Here is a 26,783-nt window from a genome sequence, read left to right on the forward strand (position 1 = left end):
CTTTGACTCTAAGTCCTGCATCCTGGGCACAACAGGGCATCTGAGCCCCCAAAGCCTTTGGCAGACCCGCCACCATGGCATTGCTAGAAGCAGCCCACTGGGCTGCGCTGGGGCCTGTGGCTTTTCCAGGCTGGCATTGCACGTTGCCTGTGGTCCTGCAGTTCTGGGGTCCTGGTGGCAGCCCCACTTCCCTTGGCTCTACTAGACATTTCCCCAGTGGAGGCTGTCTGGGGGGGTCTGACCTCACTTTTCTGATCCATATAGCTCTAGTAGAAGGCCTTTGCAGTAGCTCCTCCACTGTGGCAGGTCTCTTCCTTGGCTCTCAGGCATTTCCATACATCCTCTGAAATCTGAGTGGAAGCTGCCACACCTCCACTACTCTCATGTTCTCATGGCCTGCAGACTTAACATCACATGGATGTCACCAAGGTTTTCAGCCCGTGCTCTCCAGAACTGCTGCATGAACCACACTTGGCGGCACTTGTGGCAGGGCTGCTCCAGCCAGAGCAGCTGGGATGCAGGGAGCAGGTTCCTGAGGGTGATGGTGCCCCAGCTCTGTCCTCCAGAACAACTCAGCCTTCCTAGGTCTCAGGCTGTGTGATGGGAGGGGCACCCTTCCAGACTTCTGAAATGCCTTCTGGGCCTTTCTCCCATTGTCTTGGTTATTAGCACCTCACTGCCTCATATTCATGCTAATGTCTTCAACAACCAGTCTATCTGCTGCACCCTTGCATTTTTCTCTTGAAAGGGCTCTCTCATTCTCTACCACATGGCCAGCCTACAAATTTTCCAAATCTTTACTCTCTGCTTCCCTTTTAATTATAAATTCTGGCTTTATTTCATGCCTTTGTTGCCATAGCTGAGCATAGGCTGTTACAAGTAGCCATGAAGCTGTCTAAATGCTTTGCTGCTTAGAAATTTCTTCCACCAAACATTCTGGTTCACAACTCTTAAGTCCCACCTTCCACAAAGTCCTAGGGCATGGACACATTGCAGCCAAGTTTCTTGCTATGGTGTAGCAAGGGTGATCTTTTGTCCAATTCCTGATAAGTTTTTTCATTTCTGTCTGAGACATCATCATCGGCATAGCCATTACTGTCCACATTTCTGTCAGCATTCTGGTCACAACCATTTAACCAATCTCTAAAATGTTCCAAGCTTTCTCTCATCTTTTTGTCTTCTTCTGAGTCCTCCAAACTCCTCCAGCCTTTGCCCTTTACCCAGTTCCAAAGCTGCTTCCACATTTTCAGGTATCTGTATAGCAACACCCACTCCTCAGTAGCAATTTTTCTGTATTAGTCCATTTCTGTTGCTTATAACAAAATACATGGAACTGGGTAATTTGTAAGAAAACAAAATGTACTGCTTACAGTTCTGAGGCTGGGAGTCCAAAGTCTGGGGAACACATCTGGTAAAGGCTTTCTTTGGTGGTGACTTCAGTGACGGCAGGGTATCATATTGCAAAATGGCACAGTAGAGAGAAACTAACCTCCTCATTAACTCTCCTTTTAAGGCCCTCCAAACCATGCCCATGACCACCATTTTTAATCCATGCTGTATGGTATGATGAGGTTTCTTTAGCTTATAATTCTGGGACAGCTGCAGCTGGTGTGGGCCTCAGGATGCTTTTACTCATGGAGGAAAGCTGCAGGCAGCTGGTGGGTACAGGCAGATCACATGGTGAGAAGAAGCAATAGAGAGGGGGGGAAGTGTCAGGGTCTTCTAAACAACCAGCTCTTGCAGGAACTAATAGAACAAGAACTACCTCCACCCCTTAGGGAGACCATTAATCCATTCATGAGCGATCCGCCCCCATGACTCAAACAGCTCCCAACACTGTCACACTGGGAATCAGATTTCCACGTGAGTTTTGGGCAACAACACATCCAAACTTTATCATGTAACATCATAAGAAAGCTGAGCAAGTGTTAGGTGGGTTTTCATTCAAATGATACTAAAAATAACTTCTTTACTCCTCTCTTTTGGTATATATTACACATATAAGTATGATTTTCATCTCACTGTTACTGATTGATGCCTTATAGATTAATCTTGTACTTTTGTCTCTTACTTAGAACAGAAATTTTTTAAAATTATTTTTGTTCAGTGGACACTTATACCCTAGACATGATACCCCAAGTTAGGTCATGGTACCAGAAGGAAGATACTATATAAGAATTTAGGAATAGGCTATAAAAACTAACTCTGAACTAAAACTTAATATCCCAAGTCTCAGCCCTGGAGAGAAGAATTTCATAAGCAATATAATCTACCATTTTAAATTTATGCTTACTGGTTTCAGTACTTATTTTTTACTTTCATGGCAGAAAAATCACTTCATGCTGCTTCAATATAAGCTCACTTTTCTGTGGGAAGGTTGATCCGGCGTGAGGACAAAATGAAACAGGATAATGGCTGCTCCATGCTGCAGAGTTACAGAGCTATTAGTAGGGAAGAAAGAAAAACAACTTCTAAATGTCCCTGAAACTTTCTTGCTTTCCATTTATTACAGTTTCATAGTTAATAATCCTAATCCTTTGTCATTCCAGTGAGTTCTTTATAAAAAGATGATCTGTAAGTTCATAAAATAATAATCTCTTCCTTTTTTCTAGCTCTGGCTGAGCAGCATGGTCTAGTTACTGTTCCCACATATGGGAACTGGGGAGATGTGAGAAGGTCTTTCTTGGTTGGGCCTTATTCATATTCACTGTATTTTAGTCCGTATCATAGACACTCTTTTGAAATATATTTTAGCTTTTGAGCAGAAGAGAGGCTCCATTAAGGAGTAAACTGTACTTCTCAGGTAACTTGTGGGTTTATTTTATAACTTCTTGAGCAGGATGTTGAAGACAAGACCCCAGTATGTGGAAAGTCTGCAAAGGAACAAATATGAGTTAAGCACTTTCTGTGTTTTTGGTACTGGAATAAACATTCTGCTATTTCCGTTGCCATTACTGCTGCTATTATTTCGAAAGGGAACTACTGTTTAGTGAGTGGGTACTGGGTTCCAGTCACTGTGCTCGGAAATTTACATATATTCCCATTTATTCCTCACAAAGATGCTGCAAAGTAGGAATTATGAGCTCTCTCTTATAGAAAGATGAAACTACAGTTTAGAGAAGAGAAATAATTTACCCAAGGGTACTTAGCTAGGAAAAATCAGATCTACAATTCAGGTTAGATGTACAATTCAAACCCAGCTCTATCTAACTACATAGCCTCTGAGCCATACTGCCTCCCATTTTTCTCCAGAATGAGCTGACTGAATTGGTTGTCTTTGTTGAAGCAGCTTTTTCCTATGGTTTTCGTTAAAAAGTAGAAAAGTTTAATTAGAAATAGAAACTTGTGAAAGTTGTTTTTTGTTTGTTTAATCTTTCAAACCACACAAATATTAGGCACCTTTCAAATACTTTCACTGATTCTTAGAATGACGTTTTGGTGACCATAAGATAGGACTAATTGCCCGACCTTTGAGCCATTTTCTTCTAATATTGTCTATTTCCATATTCCGAACCTTAAGAAAATTTAGTTTTCACTGCACCCATTATCAGCATCTCCCATTCTAATAAAAGACAGATGCCCTGGAAAAAAGTGAAACAAAATGAAAAGGAGAGGCCAGTTAAATTAATTGTGTTAGGAGTTTTTAAAGCTAAATCTGGATGCCATTGAAACAACTTCGCTGACCATTTTCAAAATTCTTTTTGATGGCAGGTGTGAAACTTTGATAGTTACATTTGAGTTCCTATTGTGATTTTTTCATGTACTAACTGTGATACTTGGGCAATTTAAGCTCTCCAAACCTCAGAGTTTCCTCATGTGGAATGACGAGTGTGGGTTAGGTGATCTTTAATATCCCTCTCATGTTAAAGTTTCCCAGTTCAATGAGCATGTTTTATCCGTTTTATAATGACTCTGCTATTTAAGGAAGGTCCCATTGTATGCTTATTTGAATGCATGCATCAGTTGTATATACTCCTATTTACACATATTCTACAGCTTTAAAATAGTTTTAAAATAGATTTAATATTTCCCAAAAGCTCAGACTAGCCTTAACCTCCTTCCAAGGTTTTCCTGGAAGTGGAGAGGCTGGAATCTCAGAATTGTACAGTGCGGCAAGTAACTAAAAGAAGTAAAATTAGAATCAATAATCTCTGGGTCTCAAACTACAACTATGGGTACATTTTTTCTATAAAAAGCCTTGTTTTATAGAGAGCTCAAACAAGGCAAGACACTTAACAGAATGTAAGAAATAAAAAGGGATTTATACAAAATCTGATTTCAGAAATCCCCAGGTACAAATAGAACATATGGACATCTGAGTCTCACTCTAAAATTCTCACTGTTGAAGATGTCCTCTGTTCTCCGCTGTATCAATAAGCGTTTGCGTATTTGCCTTATGCTAGCCTGTGTTCTAGACCCTGGGGATGCAGTTATGGATGCAGTTGTTGCTCTTTAGGGGTTACAGTGTAGTGAAGAAGGGAGGCAAATAAAACTGGTAATTTGGATAAACTATGGGAAATGTTAAAATGGAGGTAAACATAGGGTGCCACCTGTGAGAGCCTAGAATGCTTAGTTTAACTTGGCAACCAGGTAAGACTTTCACGGAATAGATAATCCCTGAGATGAGTCTTCAATAATGAGTGATTGCAAGATGAACAGGTAATTCCAGGAAAATAGAAAGCTTGGATTCTTAGCCTGAAACAACATGGCACACAGAGAACTAGAAGTAATTCAGTTTTATTTGTAAAATAAAAATGGTTTGAGTGGCCAGAGATGGCACCGAAGCCCTAGGTAGAGGTACAGGTTACAGAAAGCCATGTATACTGTACTAGGAGTTTGGGCTTCATCTTGTGACCATTAGAGAGCCATTGAAGTATTTGAGTGTCCTGGTCAGAGTTACATTTGTGATGGATCACTCTGGCTGAAATTAGGAAGAAATATTTAACTGGGAGTAAGAATATCAGCCAGGAGGCTAGTGTGTATAATAGCCCAGCAGAGACAGTGAGGGCTAAAGTAGTCAATAAGGATAGAAATGGGAGGATGGATTTCAGAAGCATCTTTAGTTAAATCTGAGATTTGCTTTATCTTGGTTTGTACTTCTTAATTTCATGTACAGTCTATAGTAGGAACTAGGGTTGGATGAAGACAGAAGCTGCTAAGCAACGTGAATTATTTAGTCTACCAGCTTTTTACCAGCCTCTGTATTCTCCAAGGGCATCTTCTTGAACCTGAGCCTGGTTCTCCTGAAACTTAAGACGCCAAAACCTGTTATTGTCTTATTTCATCCCCAGTGGTCTCTGGTTCAAACTTAAATGATGCCTTTTTGCCTGGACTCAATGTCTTGTAAGCCCTCCTCCTGTGCATACATACAGCATATAGATAATAAGTGGAATATTTGATGCTCTGTGCTACCTTCAGGTCATTAAAATAAAGAAGCACATAAGTTATCCCAGCTGCCCTGGGATTCTGTAGTAAAAACAAGATAAATGACTCTGTTTAGCTATCTGTATAAAACAAATATAACTTGAGAATTAAAAAAAAAAAAAGTAAATAGGCACCAAAACTGAAAGTAAAAGACTCTTGAAAATACAGACTGGTATTGTCACTGGTTAGAATTTCCTTCATTTTGCAAAGCCACGAGCCACATGCATCAGCTCACCACAAAGTCATTAAGCCTTTTTAAGCTCAGATGAAAAACATTAACAAATACCACAAAAGGCTTTAGTATAGCCCCTTTGTTCATTCACATATGGCACTTTATAACTCCTGCGCCACTCTGGTCGTGTGTTTGTTTAAGCTGCCTCCATCAGGCTGGTCCTGAAAGAACAAAAGACATCTTGAGCAATCCTAAGCAGGAAATGGGCTAATCTAAACATGGTTTGTGACACTTTAAGTAGAATAGAAAGGGGAGGGATTGATTAGTCATTAATGTCCAATTGGCTCCATATGGATGTTACAATAATAAAGCCTTTTTTCGGAGCAGTAGCAGAGTTATTGAATTAGAGGTTTATGTTTCCTCAGAGCTGACCTTAGGGAATTCCCTTTTGGTTCTTCTTGTTGATCTTTTAAAGAGAATGCAGTTTCTAATAGAAAAAAATAGAGGCCTTATCCACAATAACACTTTCTCATAATCCTGTAACCAAGGAATGCATTAATTTAGCATTGTTTTAATCCCTGCTATAATTCCAGTCCTTAGTGCTTTCTTTGCATGCCCTTGCGTCTTTGGTGGGGCAGTATTTCAGACCAATTAGACAGTGGCATGAACTTCATAACTGGTAATGGGCTTCTCTAATGTGCTTTGCTGGGCAGGAAAGTGCTATTCTTAAAGGGTGAAAGTAATATTCCATCCAAGGACGGGTGGGCTTTGAAATTCAGTTATTTTAGCTACACTGGTGTAGCTTTGGTGTAGGAGAAATGCAGTAGACTGAAAGAAGACCTCGGCTCTAGATCTGGCTCTGCTCCTTATTAGTGGTATATTAGCAACTTGTTACTTGACGGGAAGGTGACATAACCTTTCTGAGCCTCGGTTTCCTCATCTATAAAGTGGGTCAAACGATATCTACCCTTCTAACCATTTCAAAGGATTGTTAAGAGGATCAAGATAATGTATTTAGTGAAATCACTTTGTAAATATAATTTTACACAAAATTACTTAGCACACCTGGTATTTCTATACTGGAAATTGACCTTGGGCCTAGTCTATCAGAAAGGTAAATTGCTTTTTAAAGAGTTATTTTGGTACTCTGATTAGTAAAATGTCATTTTCCAAAGTGCCCAGTGAAAGTTTTTTCTTTATGTGTGTACTATAGATGACTATATCCCGATCTATCTCTCTATTTCTATAGTTTATTAATGAATTTGTTGGTATAGATAAGTTCAACAGTTGAAATAAATAGGTATTTGTTTGTAGTGAGGTTAAACAACCTTAGAATGAAACAGGGAAATGAAAATTAACCTATAGTCTTCCCCGACATTGGGCAAATGAAGAATTAACACCTTAATCAAAGTAGCACACAGGTAATGCATCTTTTGTTCCTGTACCGTTGGTTCTTATTTTTTCACCAACCTCTAGCTTGGTAGAATTATGCATCCATATTTTGCATTAGCCTTCCTCAAGTCATTTCACCTATCAGTAGGTCACTCTTTGCTAAACTGCCTAGCTAATTTTTTATAAAAGGCAGATAGAGTAAACCATACTCTCCATCCCTGCACCCTTGGCATCCTTCTCAGAAGATGAACACATTTTCCCTAATGATTAAGTCTGTTACTCAGCCATGGAATGTATTTTTCCTGCCAAGTTAACCACCCGGATAGCCAATTTTTTTTTTTTTTTTTTTTTTTTTTTTTTAAGAAGAAATCAAATTTGAATTCCAAGCAGACTTCTTACAATGAAAGTAAGTTCACATTCTGACAGTAAGCAGGAATGAGAATTTAGCAGAAAACTTCCATAATCATAGACAGCTGCCAGCCATTCCTACAACATAGTTAATTAGACCTCTACCATGTTAAGATAGATTTGATGGGATAAACACTTCTTACAATGAAAGTAAGTTCACATTCTGACAGTAAGCAGGAATGAGAATTTAGCAGAAAACTTCCATAATCATAGACAGCTGCCAGCCATTCCTACAACATAGTTAATTAGACCTCTACCATGTTAAGATAGATTTGATGGGATAAACATGGTGAAAAAATCCAAAATGTGTAGTATTAATAATCTCCTTCTTTACTCATTTTTCATATCCTCTTCTAAAAGTCTTTTGTCGTCTACATTTTTGTTCTCGTACACTCATCATCAGTTTCTCTATTAACCCAAATAAGGGACTATCAAATATGAGGCTACTTCAAAAAGTTCATGGAAATATGGAATTTAAATATGATATGAATCCTTCCATAAACTTTTTGAAGATCTCTCATATATTATGCAACTCTTTCCAAAAGTCCACAGGAGGAAATCAACTATTTTTTTGTAGACTGAAGTAGTCTAAAATATTGTGATTGTCAACAGTTCTATAAAGCAACCCAATAATATATTTATATCTCTTTTATTCATAAGCAATCAACTATAGCTTTTTTGCCCTTCTTAATACTTTATTTTGATAAATAAGGCCATCTTTGCATTCAGAGTGGCCTGAATATGCCACACATTTCTCAGGTCTGCAAAGAAAAGAACCTTTCAGAAAAAGAGCACTTTTGTTTGTTGCTTTGTTTTGTTTTTTGTTTGTTTATTTGTTTTTGCCTTTTTTAAAAAATTTTTTAAATTTTTTTAATTTTTATTTTTTTCATTAAAATTTTATTTTGTCAATATACAATGTATATGATTATTATGGCCCATCACCGACACCTCCCTCCCTCCTCCCTCTCTCCCCTGCCCCCAAGAATGTCCTTTCCGTTTGCTTTTCTCTCAAGGTCCATCCATGTTGTTGCAAATGGCAGTATTTCATTCGTTTTTATAGCTGAGTAATATTCCATTGTGTATATATACCACATTTTCCGTATCCATTCATCCGATGATGGACATTTGGGCTGGTTCCAACGCTTGGCTGTTGTAAAGAGTGCTGCAATGAACATTGGGGTACAGGTATACCTTCGACTTGATGATTTCCATTCCTTTGGATATATTCCCAGCAGTGGGATAGCTGGATCATATGGCAGATCTATCTGCAACTGTTTGAGGAATCTCCATACCATTTTCCATAGAGGCTGCACCATTTTGCATTCCCACCAACAACGTATGAGAGTTCCTTTTTCTCTGCAACCTCGCCAGCATTTATCGTTCAAAGTCTTTTGGATTTTAGCCATCCTCACTGGGGTGAGATGGTATCTCGGTGTAGTTTTGATTTGCATTTCCCAGATGCTGAGTGATGTTGAGCATTTTTTCATATGACTGTTTTAAACTAAGAGTTAAAATAGTTTTATTTTGAGTAGTAACTCATTATATGGATATACCACAATTTGCCTATTCTACAATTATTTCCAATTTTTGTCTATTATTAATAAAAGTACTATGATAGTCTTATATAAGTCTATTTCTGCACCGAACTTTTGTATTTGTTTGCTGGGTCATAGGTAAGTATATATTTTATTTAGAAGAAACTGCCAGAAGATGGTTATGCCATTTTACACTTCTACCACCAATATATTAGCGTTCCAGTTGCTCCTTGCCCTTGCCAACATTTAGTGTTTAGGCAATTCTAGTTGATGTGAAATGGTATCTTATTGTGGTTTTAAGGCCATAACTATAGCTTGTTTTGTAAATTGTTTGTTCAAGTCTTTCGCCTATTTTAAAATTAGATTATTTACTTTTTTGGGGGGTTGGCAGAAATTCTTTATATATTCTGATGTAAGTTCTTCTCAGATATGCATATTGTGAATATTTTTTCCCAGTCTGTGCTTTGACATTTTACTTTTTAATGGTGACTTTTGATAAAGTTAAATTTATCATTTTTCTTGTATGTTTAATGTTTTATATACCATATATAATGATCTTTTTACTCCAAAGTAACAAAAATATCTTCCTATGTATTTTTTTGAGAAGTGTATAGTTTTTGCTTTTAGTTTTAAGTCATGATTCACCTCAAATTAATTTGTGGGTTTAGTGAATGATAAGATGTCAAGGTTTACTTTTTTCAATATATTTATCCACTTATAACACTATTTGTTGAAAAAGACTGTGATTTCCCTCTTTAATAACCTGGGTCTTTAATAACATATTTCGGGTCCTCCAACTTTCTTTAAGTTTGTTTTGGCTGTTCATACTGTTTTATTTTTCATATAAATTTTAAAGTCAACTTGTCAATTTCTACAAAAAAGTATTCTGGGGACTTTTATTGGGATTGGGTTGAATCTATAGATAAATTTGGTAAGAAGTGATGCCTTAGTAATATTGAGTCTTTTGATTAATGAACATAGAATATTCCGCCATTTGTTTAGGTCTTCTTTAGGTCACAAAGGATGTATTCTTTTCAATGTAGAATACTTTATTTGGTTAAATTTATTCCTAAGGATTTTATTTTCTTACACTATTATAAGTGTAAATTTTAAAAATTATTTTAAAATTTTTTGCTGCTAGTATATAGAAATATGATTGATTTCTGTATTTCAATTGTATATTATAATATTGCTAAATTAACTTATTAGTTCTAGTAATTATTTTGTAGATTCCTTAGGATTTTCCATATAAGCAATTATATTATCTATGAACAGATAATGTTATTTATTCTTTTCCAATGTGTGTGCTTTTTATTTCTTTAATTGTTGATTAGCCATCATGAGAGTGGACATCTTGGCCTTGTTCTTCGTCTTTGGGGAAGCATTCAGTAGTTCATTATTAAGTATGATGTTAGCTGTAGATTTTTCTCAAATGTCCTTTATCAGACTAAGTTCCTTTCTATTGCTAGTCTCCAGAGCATTTTTATCATGAATGAGTATTGAGTTTTGTCACACCATTTTCTGAATCTTGTGATAATCATGTGTTTTTTTCTCCTTTGTTCTGTTAATATAGTGAGTTACATTGCCTTATTTTCAAATGTTAAACGTTACATTTCTGAGAATAGTTCTGCTTGGTCATGATGCTTTATCCATTTTATATATTGCTGGATTCAATTTGCTAACGATTTATTAAGAATTTTTTCATTTATGTTCAAATCTCTGTCAGGGTGTGCTGCCTCATAAAGTTAATAGGAAAGTGTTCCTTCTTCCTCTACTTTCTGCATTTTGCATGATTATTATTATTTTTTTCTTAAATATTTGAAAGAATTTACCACTGAAACCATTTGGGCCAGGAGTTTTCTTTGTGGGAAGGTTCTTGATTATAAATTCAATTTCTTTATTAACTATTAGAGTATTTAGGTTTTCCATTCATTTCTGAGTACATTTTGGTAGTTTGTGTCTATCAAGGAATTTCTTCATTTCATCTAAGTTGACAAATTTATTGGAATTATTTGTAATATTTCCCTATTATCCTTTTAATGTGTGTCATATATATAATGAAATCCCCTCTTTCAGTCCAGATATTGGGATTTTTGTTTTTTCTCTTTGTCTGTTGATTAGTCTTACTAGGGCTTTATTAATTTTATTGCTCTTTTCAAATTATCAACCCTTGGCTTTTTAAATTCTCTTTATTGTGTCTGTTTTCTATTTCATTGATTTTTATCCTTCACTCATTCTGAAAATTTCTGACTTTTAATTGGATGAGATTCGATTTATATCTATTTAATGTAATTATTGAATTTGATGGGCATAGGTCTTGCTATTTATTTTCTATTTGTTCCCTTGGTGTTTTGCTTTCTCTTTCTCCTTCTCTGCCTGCCTTTGTGTTAATTGAATCCTTTTTGAGTCTTCCTTTTGAATTACTCTATTGTCTTTTTAGCTATACCTCTTTGTATTTTTTTAAACTCGTTTTTCTTAGGATTTGCTATGCATCCTTAATTGAATATCCTCACAGTTAAAATTTTACCATTCACATAAAATAAAACAAGCTTTAACAACTTAATTTCATTTACTTCCCTAGTTCTTTGTGCTAATATGCTATTGTTGTCTCATATTTTACCTGTTTATATGTTATAAACCCACAATACAGTGTTATATTTTGTATTAAATAATCTCTTGTCTTTTAAAAACATTAAATAATTTGTTGTTTATTAATGAAATCCAGAGAAGGAAAAATGTCACATATTTTCGACACTCTTCCTTTCTTCCTGTATGTCTAGTTTACACTGGGTGTTATTTCTCTTCACCTTGAATAATTTCCTTGAATATCTCTTTTTGTGTGGGTCTGCTGGTAATGCATTCTCTCAGCTTTCATCTATCTGAAAGTATATTTCATATTCAGTTTTGAAGCATATTATTATTGGATAAAATTCTGGATTTTTTTTCTTTTGGTGTTCTAAAAATGTTCCACAGTCTTCTAGCCTTCATTGTTTCTAATGAATAATCAGCCATCATGTGTTTTATATTTCTCCATATGTAATGTGTCCTTTTTCTCTGGAATTTTCTCTTTGTCTTAGGTTTTCAGCAGTTTAACTAGTGTCTAGGTGTAGCATTTTTTTGCCTGCATTTTTCTGAATGTCTTGAACCTGATAGTTGATGTTTCTCACCAAATTCAGGTAATTTTCAGCCAGTAATTTTTTTTTGGTCTCTGGGTCATGTTTTTCTGGTTGTTTGCACAACTAGTAATTTTTTTTTACTATATATTGTATGTTGTGGATTATAAATTGTAGAGACTGTATTTTCTTACTTCAAAAAATGTTGATTTTCATGGCATTACCTGCTGATCACATTGAACTTGTAGAGGCTTAGTTTTGGACTGCTAGGGAGAATCTGTTATAATTCTGTTTTTAGTACTAGGCTGAATCCTTAGTCCTGACTAATAGAATTTATTCCTAAGGAGTTGTCCTTCTGGAGTTTCAATGGAAAGCCCAAAGTGTTTATGAATCCCCTCTAACTTCATAGTATGCAAATCTAAATTCTGTTTACCTTGCAGTGAGCATCAGCTGAAATCTCTTCTCAGATTTTTCAGATACACAGCTCTGTTTTCCATTGGGCTCATTTGAGTCTTCCCTATACATGTAAAGTTCAGGTTTCCTTCACTTGGAAGCCTCAAACTCTTATTCTGACACATTAAGACAATTAATCTGACTTTCTGTTTGTATTCTAGCCACTCCAAGCTAGTCAGACTGGGGAGTATCTTCATGGGGAAAACTATGAAAATAAAATTTCATTTAGTGAAATTCTTTCTAAGATTGAATCCTCTCCATTTTCTGCTTAATTTTGGTAGCTCTCAGGTAGCCTCAAATGATTGTTTTTTTCATATCTTGTCCAGAGTTCCTAATTATTTTCTGTTGGAAGACTGGTCTGATAATGAGATATTTTGCCATTTCCAGAACTGAATCCCAGAACAGAATCTTTTGTGCCAACGTTTTGCATATATCACATTCATTCTGTCAAAATATGAGTTTTAACAGGCCTTTAAGGAGGTATTTAGTCACCTAATTTTCTGTATTCTTTATTATCAATTAAATAAGAATCATTTAGACTATTCAGTGGTAATTTCTCATATAGTTTCCATTTTGATCTCTTCCAGAACATATTTGTCCATGTTACTCCCCTGCTAAAAACCTTAAAGACTTCTCAGCTTAGCATTCAAGGTGCTTAGCAATTTGGCCCCTATTTACTTTTCTAATTTTATCTTAGTACTCTCCTCTCTTTTCCATAAACCTAAGCCATAGCCAGCTCCTTTTTATTCCCTGAAACTTACTGTGCTTTTGCTATAACTCTGTGCCTTTATTCACACTGATCCTCCAGCCTAGAATACTTTCACGCTCATACCTGCTGGATATTCCTCCTCTTCTTTTAAGATGCTGCTCAAGCATCATTTCAACTCTGAAGCCTCCCGAATATTCATCTCTGTCCTCCCAACCATGTTAATAGTTTCCCTCCTCTGCTTTTGTAGTGTTTTAAAATTACCTTTGTTAGCACTGTTTTTTAATATTTCATTTGTGTGTCTTTCTCCCACTGGACCAAATTCCTTAAAGACAAAGTACATGTGTTATTTATCTTTGTATACCCCATCACAATGCTGGGTACATCTGAAATTTGTCAGAAGTGTTGTTGGATTAATGCATAAATAAATCATTACTAGGCACATTATAGAATTAACCAGACAACTTTATATATGCACAAATCCACACCAAACACTCCCTCATTCACTCAGATAACCACTGGAATCTGCCTAGAAAGGGGCCTCTCTAGGACTAGTTCAGGACCACTGCCATAGGCTATGATGGTGAAACTGGCCTTCTTTCCAACCCACCTGGAAAAGCTCAGTCTTCTGTCTTCTCTAAATCATTCAAATCACAGCTTCTTAAGGAGGTCTTTGCCTTGGTGATTTCTATTTTCTCCCTGTAGATTAACTATCTTTCTTAATCTAACAAAGTTTGCTTTTATACAAACTGTGAGTTCGGAGATGAAGAGTGAATTAACCAATCTGAGCTCCTAAGGGAAGTTGTACAGAGCAGAAGCTCCTGGAGTACAGGGACCGTGCTGTGCCTTGAAGCCTAGTGTGGTGCTGTTGACCTCCTGGCTTTTCAGTAACTGTCATTTGGGACTGCTGTTGCCGGTAATTAAAGACTCTTAGGTCAGCTGGAAAGCAGTAATCTCCAGGTACATAGCTATGGGTCTAGACTTCTTGCAGCTGCTGTCCATGAGAAATCATATCTTGAACTCACAAATGCTTCCTCTGCTATTAAAAGGAAAAGAAGCTGTGTCATAGAATTATGAGCTATTCCCCAGGACAATTCAATTCTGGATTCTGACACAGAGTATTGGTTATTTAATAATGAAATAATTTTTTACACTTAATGGTATTATTAATGAATGGAGCAGTATGAAATCACACTTGATACACAGGTTACTGAAGTTAATTATAACAGAAAGTGAATTTAGGCTATAAATACACAGGTTAATATCATACCTTTTGAAAATAATTTATAGTATCCTATAAAATTTTTCTATTCTGTTTAAAAGGGCTTTCAAAATGTACAATTTCGATTTTTAAATTTCTGAATCTATACACACATACACAGTCATATATATTTATGTATTTATACTGCTACAACAACAATTTTCTAACCATTTTGTTTCATAAAGCAAAGTTTAGGGAAGTTTAGAGACACTTTCTAAAAGTTCTTTTGACTTTGTGGCCTCTAATACCTTCTTGAAATTCTGACTCTAAGCTTAATCTAATCCTAGATTGTGAGTTTAAGTAATAGAGGAGTTGTCAGCTTTCAACAAAAAAGGAAGTAATATTGAGAGATGTTTTCTATTAAAAGACTCAGTTCAAGAAATATTTGTTGAAAAGCATCTTTCTGTGTGGTACTCATGTGTATGCTTCCATGAGCCCCATAGAGTTGTACACAGCATAGTCACTGTAAAAAGACAGAATAGAAGAAACTCTCAACATTTCTTTGCTGGGCATTTGCAGTTTATAATATGTATTTCTTGTTCTGATGCCAAGTGTTAACTCAGGTATTATTATTACTTTTTTCTTCCTTTTTGTCTTTTTTACTGACCGGTAACGGGATCGCAACCCTCGGTGTTGCGTCCGCACCACGCTCAGCCAGTGAGCGGAACCGGTCTCCACGTGGGATCCGAACCCTCGGCGGGAGCGCCGCCGCGCTCCCAAGCGGGGCACTCTCCAGTGCGCCACCGGGCCGGCCCAACTCAGGTATTATTATAAGTCCAGGGAAGGATAGAGCTGCTCTCCAAGATGTTAGTGTTGGTGGTGAAGGCAAGAGTGAGAGACCATTTTTACATACAAAGTTGGTTTGTTGTTGTTGTTGACTGCCTAATTAAGAAAGAGAGTGACATCTGGGCATATTTTGCATAGTCATAAGATAGCCTTAGAGTTCTACATATTGGGAGATAAGAGAGAAAGAAGGTAAAAATTGGGGGGGGGGAGAAGGAAAAACGTTTGTCCTGGTTATGACTTTACAAAGGGATCTGGGCACTGAAAATTTGTGTGGTATTAAAAGTCACTGCTGTAATTGATGTCTGATTATATATCAGGTCCAATTTAAAAGTAATTTCAAACTTTGGTCTTCTTGACCAAAGTCTCTTCTTCTCAAATCTTGGTTCATCTGATACAACATTCCTAGTTTAGCTTAGGATGTTCCCATTTATTTTTCAGTTCACTCCTCCTGGAAGAGAGAAGAAGGGGCAAGAAAAAAAGAGATGTGCACATGCCTGAAAGCATTTTGTAATTTCTCCGTCTTAATTCGCATTTTTATATTATGCACCGTGCTTGAATTTCTCAATTTTTGAGAGCACTCCTTTTGAGTCCTAGAGATCTGCTGTATAATTAATACAGTGTCAAGTCAGTGTCATGTTGATAATATGTGCTGTGGGAGGAAGGGGAAAGGTCAGTCAGGGAAGTTGGTGGAGGTGGGACCTGAGCTCTATTCCTTGGAAAAAGGTAGAAATTAGTAAAGCAGAAGAGTGTAGAAAGGATATGCTAAGACTGCAATATAGATTGAGAGGGAGAGAAATTGGGCATATTTATGACATGTCTGGGAGAATCAGTTGGTATGGAGTAGAGAACCTTGAATGTTTCTCTATACTAAAATCAGAGTCTAAAAATCCACCACGAACTCTTTCAGTCTGTAAGAGAATAAAACTTCCCATATACAATGAAATACATATTTTTAATGAAGAAATAAATGGAAGCTATTTGGGTTTGCCAGAGGTTGAGAGAAATCTAAGACAGTAAAAGCAGACCTCAAATGTTAATCACCTGTGGCACAGTAGTTAGAATAATATCGAAATGTTTTTGCATCTGACATTCTCCACAAACCTGTCTCCTTTTATGTGTATGCATGCCAGTATATAAATTGCTAAATCCATGTCAGTTGTAAAGTAATGGCACTGAGAGCATCATAAATTACCATGGTGATCCTCAGGAGAAGACACTGTCGTATCTGACTGAGTGTTTCACTTCTAGAGTAATGTATGCCTTCATCTGGCCCAGCAGTCAGCATATTGCCCTGTGTTGATGGATATTGTCAGCTGGAAGCTACACTACATTTCACTGCACAATAAACATGGCTGTCAAACCCATATAAAGTGAAATCAATTTATCCTGTATGGTCAGTGCATTTTAAATGAAATTAATGTACTGTGGGTTTGGTGGCAAAAAGGTAGCATATTAGTTATGCATCTTGGGATCTGAGAGTTTTCATGTAAGGGATCATTCTGTCTAGTAGGCCTAAGAGAAGAGCTGTTTATAAAATATGTTATTTTTGCATGATCTTTAGAAAGTGCCCTCTCTGCCCTCCTTAATGTTTAGAAAAAAATTTACAATATTAGCCAATTCTACTTTTTATCCTGTCTTTTGTTTGTAGTAAATGATGACCATTTTTTGCCAAATAATACTGCTTTTGACACAAACAAATTTCTACTTAACCAAGATATCTAGAAATAGAGTAGAAAGGCCAGAGATTGATTGGGTTATGTTGTTCCTGTATAATAACTTCACTGAGCTAAAAGGATTTACTTCTAGAATATAAGAATGTTGGTTTTAATGCATATTTTGCTTCTAAACTTTTGGGGGTTAAGCTTTCCTCCTTATGCCTTAGAAGCCTTGGTTGAGGCTATCCACTTTTAAATGTCAAGTCCAACCACTTTACATTTAACTGTAGAAATTCTTAGTCTATAGGGAGATATTCACTAGCTATCACATTGCAAAGTATATATCAGTGTATCACACTGGTAGGGTGCATGAGAAACAAGCAAGAGCTACATTCATTCATTCAATCAGTCAATCATTTATTAATTTAACACATTTTACTAATTGAAATTACATGTGCTAGGTACTTCACTGGATCCTAGAAATACAGCAGTGAATGAGACCCAGGCCAACTCTATCCTCAAGGAGCTTTCAATCTAGTACTCATATGTTACTAGAGTCAGCTCTTTGGAAACTATGAAACATCGGGAATATAGAGATTGTTTCATGGGTGTTAAAGAACTACCCTTAAACCACAGAAAATATGTCCAGATCCTTGAAATGAATACCTCTTAGTCTATTACTTTTGCATATGAGTTGAAAACCAAATAATCTCTTACTTAATGAATATTTATTGATATCTATTATGGGAGAAATCCTGGGGATACAAGAATGAGTATAACATAATCACTAACTTTAGGGATCTCATATTCCTGAGGATGGAAAGATCAGAGGGAGAGAGTCACATAAACAATAATTACTTTGGGGCTTGTAGCCTGAAAGCAAGAGGAATGAGTGTGGTCTGGGGAGCAACACTGCGAATACTGTTCTTTTAGTCTGAATTGCCCTGCCCACTCTCTCTTCTCTTCCATTCACCTGTTGATTCCTATTCTTCTTTCAAGACTCAGTTTAGAAATCATGTCTCCTAGGAAGCATTATCTGGCCACCCTGCCTGGTGTTCTTTTGGTGCCCTGTTAACTTCAATATTGCAGTACTTATCAGACCTTTTGTTATAATTGTGTCTCCCCTCTGAACTGTGAGCTCCTTAAAAGCAGGAGATATTTTATTCACCTTTGTATCTCTAGCACCTGGCATAAAGCCTAGCTCATAGAAATGGGTCAATTCATATTTTCCATTGAATTAATTAATTAACTCATGACACACACCAACATTTGAAAGGGGCATGAAGGACGGGTGGGATTTAGCATAGACCAAGGCACAATATTGTGCAAAAGAATTCTATCTAGAGAAACATATAGTTTGAAGTGGCTGTGATTTTTTTTTTTTTTAATTTTTATTTTGTCAATATACAATGTATATGATTATTATGGCCCCTCCAAAGCAAATGCCTGGCTTGTGAGAACCCTCATTTACATTTCATTAGGAGGTGTCAGGCTGGGTGTTAAAGAACAGAGCTGTTCCAGAGCCGTTCCATCCCCGAATCTGTAGTTTTCAGGGCAGCACGCAGCAATGATTCCCCAGCAGCCACTTCAATGGACCCACCTGCTTTTCTTAAAGCAGAGCCCAGAACCATCTGGGCCAAAAGATGGGCCTCCATTTCCCTAGCGCTACTGTATGTCAGATTTGGCACCAGGCCCTTTGCCCATGTTTTTGCCCATTCTCAGCACAAACCTGAAAATTAGCTATTATCATCTTTGTTTTGCATGTGAGGAAAAGAAGACGCAGAGAGGTCAAGTGACTTGTCCAAGGCTACACAGCTAGGAAGTGGCAGAACTCATTTGCAAACCTGTCAGCTTGCCATCAAGTTCATGTTTTTTCCATTTCTCCACATGGACTCCATCTACCCAGGTGAAGGGAGCTCAGGTGAGTATACCTACACCAAAAGATCTTAGTGCAGACTCTTTAAAATGAGATGCAAGACAAAAACAAGAATGAGAGAGAGAGAGGAGGAGAGAGGGAGAGAGAGGGAGAGCGAGACTGCGTGTGCTCGTGTGGGTGTGCATGTGTGTGTGCGTGTGTGTATGTGTGTGTTCAGAAGGTCCCACAGCCTTCATCAACTTCTTAATGTGCCAAAGACCATGATCATCTCCATCTCCATCTCTTTGGAGAAAACCACAGAACCCAATGGTGGGGTTTCTCTGGCCATTATGAGATACCAAGTGAAATTCTCAAGGTGTCCACGGCTTAACTGAGCTACTATCTTGGAACACAGGCTGAGGCCAACACCATTCCACAGGAACACAGAGACCTCTGACACATGCCTTCTAAAAGGAAAATTGAGACACTGCTAGTTTTCTAGCCTGGTGCTTAGGGCATGAACAGTTTGGAATTTGGGGGAGTAGACACGGCCTGTGGCTTATATCAAAGACAGGGAACAGTGGGGCTCAGAGGAGAGTGGGAATATCCTGTTTATTTCTTTGTATTCCTGGGGGTGTCCTGAGACCTAGCCATAAGCTGGCTGTAAAGAGCAGCAGCCAGCCTCCTCGCCCATCCTTGAAAATCAGTTCCTCCCCAGGTTTGTAACAATTGGTGTTTTATCACATTTTCACGTGCAAAACGTGTTCTGGCATTTTTCATTAGATTTTTAAGGCTCAGATTGATGAGGACGAGGTAAGAGCCAGACACTGGGTGGAAGAGACAAAGGTTTAGTAATGAGTTCGAAATTTACAAAACACAGAAGCAAATATGGCTTCAATACACGACGTGACCCTTTATAAGGCTGGAAATTACTCTTCAAAAATCATTCTGGCCTGACTTCAGAGTCGAGTGGATGCTGGGATACCACAGATTGACTTTGAGAAGTGGGTTGGTATTGCAGGAATTTTTTAATTTCCTGTAACTCACAACAATTTTCTCCCAGTGAGACCTAGAATCACTCTTGCGATGGTGCATTGACCGCATTTGCTGAACGATCTGCTGCATGAACCAGCTCAAGCAGAAAAGGAAAACATGAGGAAGGAAGGGCACAAATGGGATTACCTTGAAAAAAATCATTAAAAGTTTAGAAAAATATTTTCAGGTAAACGAAGACCTGCTATTTGAAAAAAAAAAAAAAATCCCAGTAAACGGAGCAGCTACTTACGTGTTTTAAAAAGTGAAATAAAAATGACGTCACTTACACTTCTGAACTGAAAAGAATTTGGGAAAAGCAGATTATTATTAATTATTTTTAATAGCTTCTTAATTAGCCCTTCAAACAAGTTTTTCAAAATCCCCAAAGGTGTCTAATTTGCATGACATGTTTTTACTTTTCTATGCATTTCATTAGCAGTATTTTTTTTTTTAACCTAACAGCAAGACGGTATTACAACGCTTTCAGAAGGTGGACTGAAAAAAAAAAAAAGAAAGAGAACTCAAATCGTTGCTCCAAAAAGTCTTGTGTTTCTTCTATCTTGACTCTGAGTGGTATCATCTCAGGGCACTCATTAGAGCTTATCTGTCTTTCAGAAATCACTGAACAAATCCGTTAGAGTAAACTCCACTACGTGGAGGACGGCCCGCTGGAGGTGATCCCCCGGGGCAGGGATTTATGAGGCGGATGCCCCTTCTTCCCAACAGCAAATCCATTACAATAATGGGCTTCGGATCCATCAGCGGGCGAACAGCGGGTCAGGAGGAACCCGATGTGTGGACACTGAGCAATCCACACGCGGCTGCCTTTTACAATGTGTGAAGCCAGGCAGAAAAGCAGCACATTTGATTGAGAACAGAGGAAAGTGGCCCAAATCAGCCTTCCCTTTGCTCCAGCTTCCGGGGGGATTCATGGCTGGGGATCTGAAGATGACACTTGGCAGCCAAGGGCGTGGGGCCAAACGGAGGGCCTGGAACCCGGAAAGAGAGGAAGGGAGCTAATTAATGCCCTGCACTGCCTGCCTTTCACTCCCCCCTCTGCCCCACCCCGCTGCCAACAATGACGATAACAATGAATAGCAACATTATTTAGTGCTTACCATGTGCTAGGTCCTATGCTAAGTGCTTTACCAGAATTTTCTCCTCTTTATGCTGGCAGCAGAATAAGCTCTATTATTAGCCCCACTTAACAGATAATAGCCATTTAATAGCTAACTTGTATTGAGCACTTCCTATGGGGTAGGCCCTATACATGTACTAATTCAATTAATCATCACAACACCCAATGGTCTTGGAGCTATTTTTTTTGTCCCCATTGTACAAATAAGGAAAAGGAGGCACAGAAAAGTAAAGTAGCTTGTCTTGGTCACGCAGCTGGTGAACAGCAGAGATGGGATTTGAACCCGGGCTGTGGGATGCCATCTATTATTATCCTTCAAGGCCTTTCCTAGCTGCTGCTTTCCTCCCAGGAAGGCTTCCTTCACTCTCCCGTGGATCTGTGTTTCTTGTCCTTCCTTGGCCATATTTCATTATTTGTGCTGTCCTCTGAAATATAAACCCCCCCCCCGAAGAGCAGAGAAGTGGCTGTGATTTTTGGTAAATGAGGCCAAAATAACAGGTAAGAGTCTGCTTTTGAAAGAAGGAATTACAACAGGAAAGTTTACCATAAAATAATGCCAGTCATTGCCTTACAATCAGCTAGAATTGATTTTGTAGTAAATTGCACCTGCATTGTGTGTAAAAACATGCAAAATTAATTCTGCCCAGTGTGTCTTTGACTTTGACATCAGAAGGGCTTGTAGAATGGTCATTTGATTCTGTCTTCTGCTTCCAAGAGTTCACTGAGAAAAGGAAAGCAGAGCCTAGGGAAAACAAGGGAATCAGGTGCAAGCTGTTACATTATGCACATAATAATGCTTTGCACTCATCTTGTTCTTCCTGCCCTGACATTACAGGAAGTAAAGCAATGAATGGCTCTGCAGCTAAACTACAGCAGTATTATTGTTGGCCAACAGGAGGTGCCACTGTGGCTGAAGCACGAGTCTACAGGGACGCCCGCGGCCGTGCCAGCAGCGAGCCACACATCAAGCGACCAATGAATGCATTCATGGTTTGGGCGAAGGATGAGAGGAGGAAAATCCTTCAGGCCTTCCCCGATATGCATAACTCCAACATCAGCAAAATTTTAGGTGAGTGCAGTGGCACAGCTTCTGCTGATCTACCGCGTGAGTGCCGCAAGAGTGGGAAGCAGGGGCAGAACTAGGCTCCTAAGGGAGACTGCAGTTGGCAGAAGTTAGATGAAGCCCAGCCAGCTGCTACAGGAGCCTTTGTCATCATCTCTACCTCCCCATCCCACAACATGGCATTTAGGTTTAGGAGTTTTACAGCCACCAGGTGCTGGGGCAGAACTGGCTGAAAACTTAGAGACAAACCTATTTATAGTATGTGTTAATATTGTGAATTTAGTAACTCTTGAGAGGTCACTGCTAAACAGGAATCATGGAGACAAGCTTTATCTCCTTTTATTATTCAGTCTTCTTAAATTCACAAGTTGCTCTGAAGCCTTGGAAACACTCATACACTCTAATTTTCTGCTTTAATATTCTTGGGTTCATATGTCTCACTGAAAGACTTCATCAAGACTAGGGGTGAACCTAAAAATGGTGTGAAATTCATGGAGTGCAGAACAATGCTTTTAATGATAACTTTAAAACTTGTAAAATAAAGCTACATTTACTTTAATAAGATATGACTGGTTTAAATTTCATAGCAGTGAGCTGAACACACAGATCACAGGGCAGGGGCCCATTTTGCGGTAAATTGCCAGAGTGATTCTCCCGTTTCTCAGTATTAAACTCAAGTCTTGTTCTATTAGTGTAAAGCTTGCCTAGTGCAGATTATACAGTTTGGAATTATTGTGCTCAACATATTGAACATATTTTATTCAACATGCAGCATTACAGTCAACATGTTTCCTCTTTAAAAAGAAAAAACACAGAAGGCACTGTTCTATTTAAGCTGTCATGATGTGACAAAATCTCAAAGGGAGCCGTTTAAGAAGCTGAAAAACATTAGAGACAAACTGTGGTTTTATTTTTTAAATGTTTTGTTCAAAAGCAATAAATATTTAACCTGAGTAAATATCAGTGATCTGGACATACACAAATACACATGTTTTGTCACTGTATAAATAATTTAACTTGATTCTGAGACATTTTAGGCAGTGACCTCTAAGAAAATTTAAAACATACATAAAATCAAATAGTGGTGAAATGTTAAAATACAAGTTTTTCTTTTTTTTGCCTTTTGCCTTTTGAATTTCAAGGTGGATACTAAATGTCATTATAATTAAGAGGGGTTTTAGTTTTAGAGCTTCAGAAATATGCATAAGTATGTTATTTTTTTGAATTTAAATACCTTTCAGACCAAAATGTTCCTAATGGAAATATTATATATTTTTCAAATTAAAAGACATTCTAAAAAAAATCAGTGCTTCTCTGGCCTCACAATTTGATACCTAACTTTGAGATTTTCATATTTTTTCTTGCTATTTTAGTAGCAATGAGAGTAAGCTTTCACATGGGCACAGAACCTCTCTGTTTCCATTTAATTATTGATGTGCATTCTGGGAAAAATTATTAGGAGTATAGTAAGTATATTCATTAAAATGTAAACTTTGAGGACAAGCATCTCAACAGGACCAAGAATCCTCTGTTAACTGGGGCTTTAAGCTGCTGGGAGCCAGCAGAACACAGAGGTGCTTATCCATGTACACTTTCTACACAACTTTTGCACAACAATCAAGAAAGAACAGGGATGGATGTGTTATTAAGGCAGACCAGGATATTGCTGGCTATGGAGAATATTTGTTCAACTTTTCCATTTGTTTATGTATGAAAAATCTCCACTGAAGAATAGCTAATATCCAATCTCCACGGCTGCTACTGCTTTATTCACCAGTGAGACCCAAAAATGCAATTCGATACACGTAAAAAAACACATCCCTCCGTCAAGTGTTTAGGTAATTCTTTATAAACAACATTAGAGAAGTGAATACTTTTCCTTCTTCCTGTATAAACCATATTAAATTTTTTTGTACTTTTATTGGTACAGCTTTGAATGATTGTTTATAGTACTTGTAAATGGTATCTATAATTTCAACTGTACCTTCCGGTTCTAAATCTATAACTTCTTAAGTAGAGTTTAGGTTTTTTTAATTGCTGGAGGCCAAGGTAGACAGTGTGTGCACAGCAGATTTTTGTATATGGAATAATATACATCTGCTGACATCTTATCAAAGGATAGCTCTGCTAAAGATACTTGGAGTGTGGGAGATGTTTGAACTTTTGGGGCCAAAAGAGCTTTTCCTAAGAATCCTGTGATATTCAAAAGTATGCTTAGGAAGTTTAGACTTTTAACCCTCTTGAGAGAGATAGGCAGATGGATTGAAGAAAGACCCTGGTGTAGGAGATGATCTTTAAGCAACAAAGATATATTTTAAAACAATATATTAGCATCAACTTTAAATCATTGACAGAAATAACACGATAGGTACACTATATACAAAATTGTTCTTTGCTCTATAGTCTAAAAGATTAGTTGGGAGCCTCAGTGGTATGTGGTAATAGGAGCTACCCAGCCCAGCTGAGTGAAGTGATGGGAAAGACTATCTAGTTGTATTTGCCTGGAATATGTTGCCTTAACCACTTGGATACTTAAGGCTATTTTTATGTCCAGGATCTCGCTGGAAATCCATGTCCAACCAAGAGAAGCAACCTTATTATGAAGAGCAGGCCCGGCTAAGCAAGATCCACTTAGAGAAGTACCCAAACTATAAATACAAACCCCGACCAAAACGCACCTGCATTGTTGATGGCAAAAAGCTCCGGATCGGGGAGTATAAGCAACTGATGAGGTCTCGGAGACAGGAAATGAGGCAGTTCTTTACTGTGGGGTAAGTATTCCTGAACAGCCACCTGGGCTTTTCCTTCCTAGTAAGAAACCACAGGATGGCTACTGGCAGGAGTTTTGGGAAGGAGATTAGGGAAGGGAGGAGATCCTCACACACGGAAGGGCCTTGGCCATGGTAATCCTTGCTGTGTCACAAGTGCACAGCCTTGCAGCATGGCTCCTGCTCAAATCAAAACAAACCTGCAACAGCTCACTCCCAACTGATCGCCCCTGTCATTGTCTCCCAAACCAATCTAAGATGTTCAGCGCCCACACACAGTGTTTCTGGTAGTTTATTTAAACAGACACACAGGGAAGAAAAAATAAAAACTAACCTTAAGAAATCCCCAGAAGCTTTCCAGCTTCTCTGGGTGGTGCTTCTGACTCTAATCACAATAGTCTGCTTTTGTTGTGGGATCTACCACAAGATAATTGGCCTTGACATTGGTTAGAGAACCTCATTTTTGGCATAAGATCCCAAACTTCTGTTGCAGTAAATTATTCTGTGGTGGAAACAGTAACAATGTGGATTTTCTTGCTTAAATCTGAAACTAGACATGTTTTTGATATCTTCAAGTCTGATTTCATGTCATTTTGTTTATAAATTAGGTAATAGATTTCTGGTATAAATTTCGACTTGGCTGACTGGCTGTCTGCATTCAACAGAGGCCCCTCATAACCACAGTAGTCAGGATAAGTGGGGATGCAGATGCCTACAGATTTCAGCACCCCCAGACCTACAAGCACAGGGGGTGGCAAACCAGAGCACCGTTCTGGAGGCACCAACTTGAAGCAGTTAGAATCAGAGTGGGGAGACGCTTGGGAAAGGGCTTGAGAGAGAGAAGTGGAGTAAGCAAAAAAGAAGTTGCATTCACTGTTAATTTGAAGGAGCATTGAGGACCTGTGGTGTACCAGGGAACTAAGTAAGCTTCACTTAAAGGTGGAAAGAGACACCTTACAGAAGTAAAGAGATACTTATTTTTAAGGACACTCAAAAGGTAAACCCATGGAACAAAAAGTTGGTTTTGGAAACGGGTTTAAAAGGATAAAATTAACTTGGAATAGTAAATAGTCAGAATACAAAAAAAAAAAAAAAACCAATGAAAGCATTCACTGTTAATTTGAAGGAGCATTGAGGACCTGTGGTGTACCAGGGAACTAAGTAAGCTTCACTTAAAGGTGGAAAGAGACACCTTACAGAAGTAAAGAGATACTTATTTTTAAGGACACTCAAAAGGTAAACCCATGGAACAAAAAGTTGGTTTTGGAAACGGGTTTAAAAGGATAAAATTAACTTGGAATAGTAAATAGTCAGAATACAAAAAAAAAAAAAAAAGCCAATGAAAGTTGTCTGGGTCATGAATCTATGCAATCCACTAGAGTGTTTGGGGAGGAGGGTGGGCTTTGGAGTTTGACTGCTGAGGTTCAGATACCATGCCTCCAACTTGGACAAGTTATTTAACTGCTCTAGGCTTCTGTTTTCTCATGTGTGTAATGAAACAAATAATAGTACCTATCTTGTACAATTGTTGAGGATTCAATGAGGCAATGCTTTTAAAAGTACTTTATATAGTGCTTTCAGTAAAAGTGAACTCTAGCATTATCATTACAATTTAATATGTATTTACTATCACAGTAGAACCATATTTTACATCACACTAGATAATCAATGAATTTCTTTATACTGTGGCAGAAGCTTTTAAATGTAAAAAGAGGCTTAAGCTACATTATTATCCAAAGATCCCAATATATTAAGAAATGAAGACATGCCAGAACAGGATTATCTAATTCCTCTGTATTATAAATGTTTGCTTTTAAAACCAAAAAGTACAATGCAATATAATTGGGCTGTTCATATGATAATTAGAAAATTTATGAAAAATACCAATTTATAGTACACCTTAGGTAGTATAGCCATAGGTAACAAAATACAGATTTAAGACTGTGATGACTGTGATAAACGTCTCCTTTTAATCCTGTTAGCGTATCTCTGAGATTGTGCATAATCTCTTTTGAACAG

At 37.7% G+C, this 26,783-nt stretch overlaps 1 protein-coding gene across 1 annotated transcript in view; it reads left to right on the forward strand.

Moving 5' to 3' along the window:
* SOX6 (SRY (sex determining region Y)-box 6) overlaps positions 1 to 26,783 on the forward strand; it is a gene marked incomplete at its 5' end in the record, with an annotated part of 259,721 nt that overhangs the window by 220,718 nt on the left and 12,220 nt on the right. Inside the window, 2 exons of the mRNA XM_008594985.1 lie at positions 21,769 to 22,002; positions 24,551 to 24,767. Of these exons, the coding sequence (XP_008593207.1) occupies positions 21,769 to 22,002; positions 24,551 to 24,767 (451 nt within the window). The remainder of the gene's footprint in view (positions 1 to 21,768; positions 22,003 to 24,550; positions 24,768 to 26,783) is intronic.

Source organism: Galeopterus variegatus, unplaced genomic scaffold (genome assembly GCF_000696425.1).
Source record: "Galeopterus variegatus unplaced genomic scaffold, G_variegatus-3.0.2 Scaffold169, whole genome shotgun sequence".
NCBI lineage: Eukaryota > Metazoa > Chordata > Mammalia > Dermoptera > Cynocephalidae > Galeopterus > Galeopterus variegatus.